The sequence below is a fragment of the Carlito syrichta genome, unplaced genomic scaffold (genome assembly GCF_000164805.1).
Source record: "Carlito syrichta isolate Samal-C Ts95f unplaced genomic scaffold, Tarsius_syrichta-2.0.1 Scaffold146536, whole genome shotgun sequence".
NCBI lineage: Eukaryota > Metazoa > Chordata > Mammalia > Primates > Tarsiidae > Carlito > Carlito syrichta.
In genome coordinates this window covers 1-381 of record NW_007090632.1, presented here as the reverse complement: position 1 = coordinate 381, position 381 = coordinate 1, and the positions used below count along the sequence as shown (strand labels likewise).

At 69.0% G+C, this 381-nt stretch overlaps 1 protein-coding gene across 1 annotated transcript; it reads left to right on the top strand.

Moving 5' to 3' along the window:
* Positions 1-5: 5 nt before the first annotated feature.
* Positions 6-377, top strand: LOC110594847 (lipoxygenase homology domain-containing protein 1-like; the record flags this gene model as incomplete). The annotated part of the gene is made up of 1 exon (XM_021708763.1): positions 6-377. A coding segment is annotated over one exon (372 nt), but the record flags the coding sequence as incomplete, so codon positions are not given.
* Between the last annotated feature and the right edge of the window lie 4 nt (positions 378-381).

Sequence of the window (381 nt, the reverse complement as noted above, 5' to 3'; positions counted from 1 at the left end):
TGGGGCACACGGGCGAGGGCCTGGGGCCCAGCTGGTTCGTGGACACTGTGTGGCTGCGGCACCTGGTGGTGCAGGAGGAGGCGCTCTCGCCGGAGGAGGAGGCCCGCAGGACCAAGGAGCGGGACAGGCTGCGGCAGCTGCTCCGGAAGGAGCGGCTGAAGGCCAAGCTGCAGAGGAAGAAGCGCAAGAAGAGGCGGGGCAGCGACGAGGAGGACGAGGGTGAGGAGGAGTCCTCCTCGGAGGAGTCCTCGTCAGAGGAGGAGGAGGAGGAGGAGAGCGGGGAGGAGGAGCTGGAGGAGGAGCTCGAGCCCGGCATGCAGGAGGTCGTGGAGCAGTACAAGTTCGAGGTGCAGCGCTGGCTGGCCCGGGGCAAGGAGGACG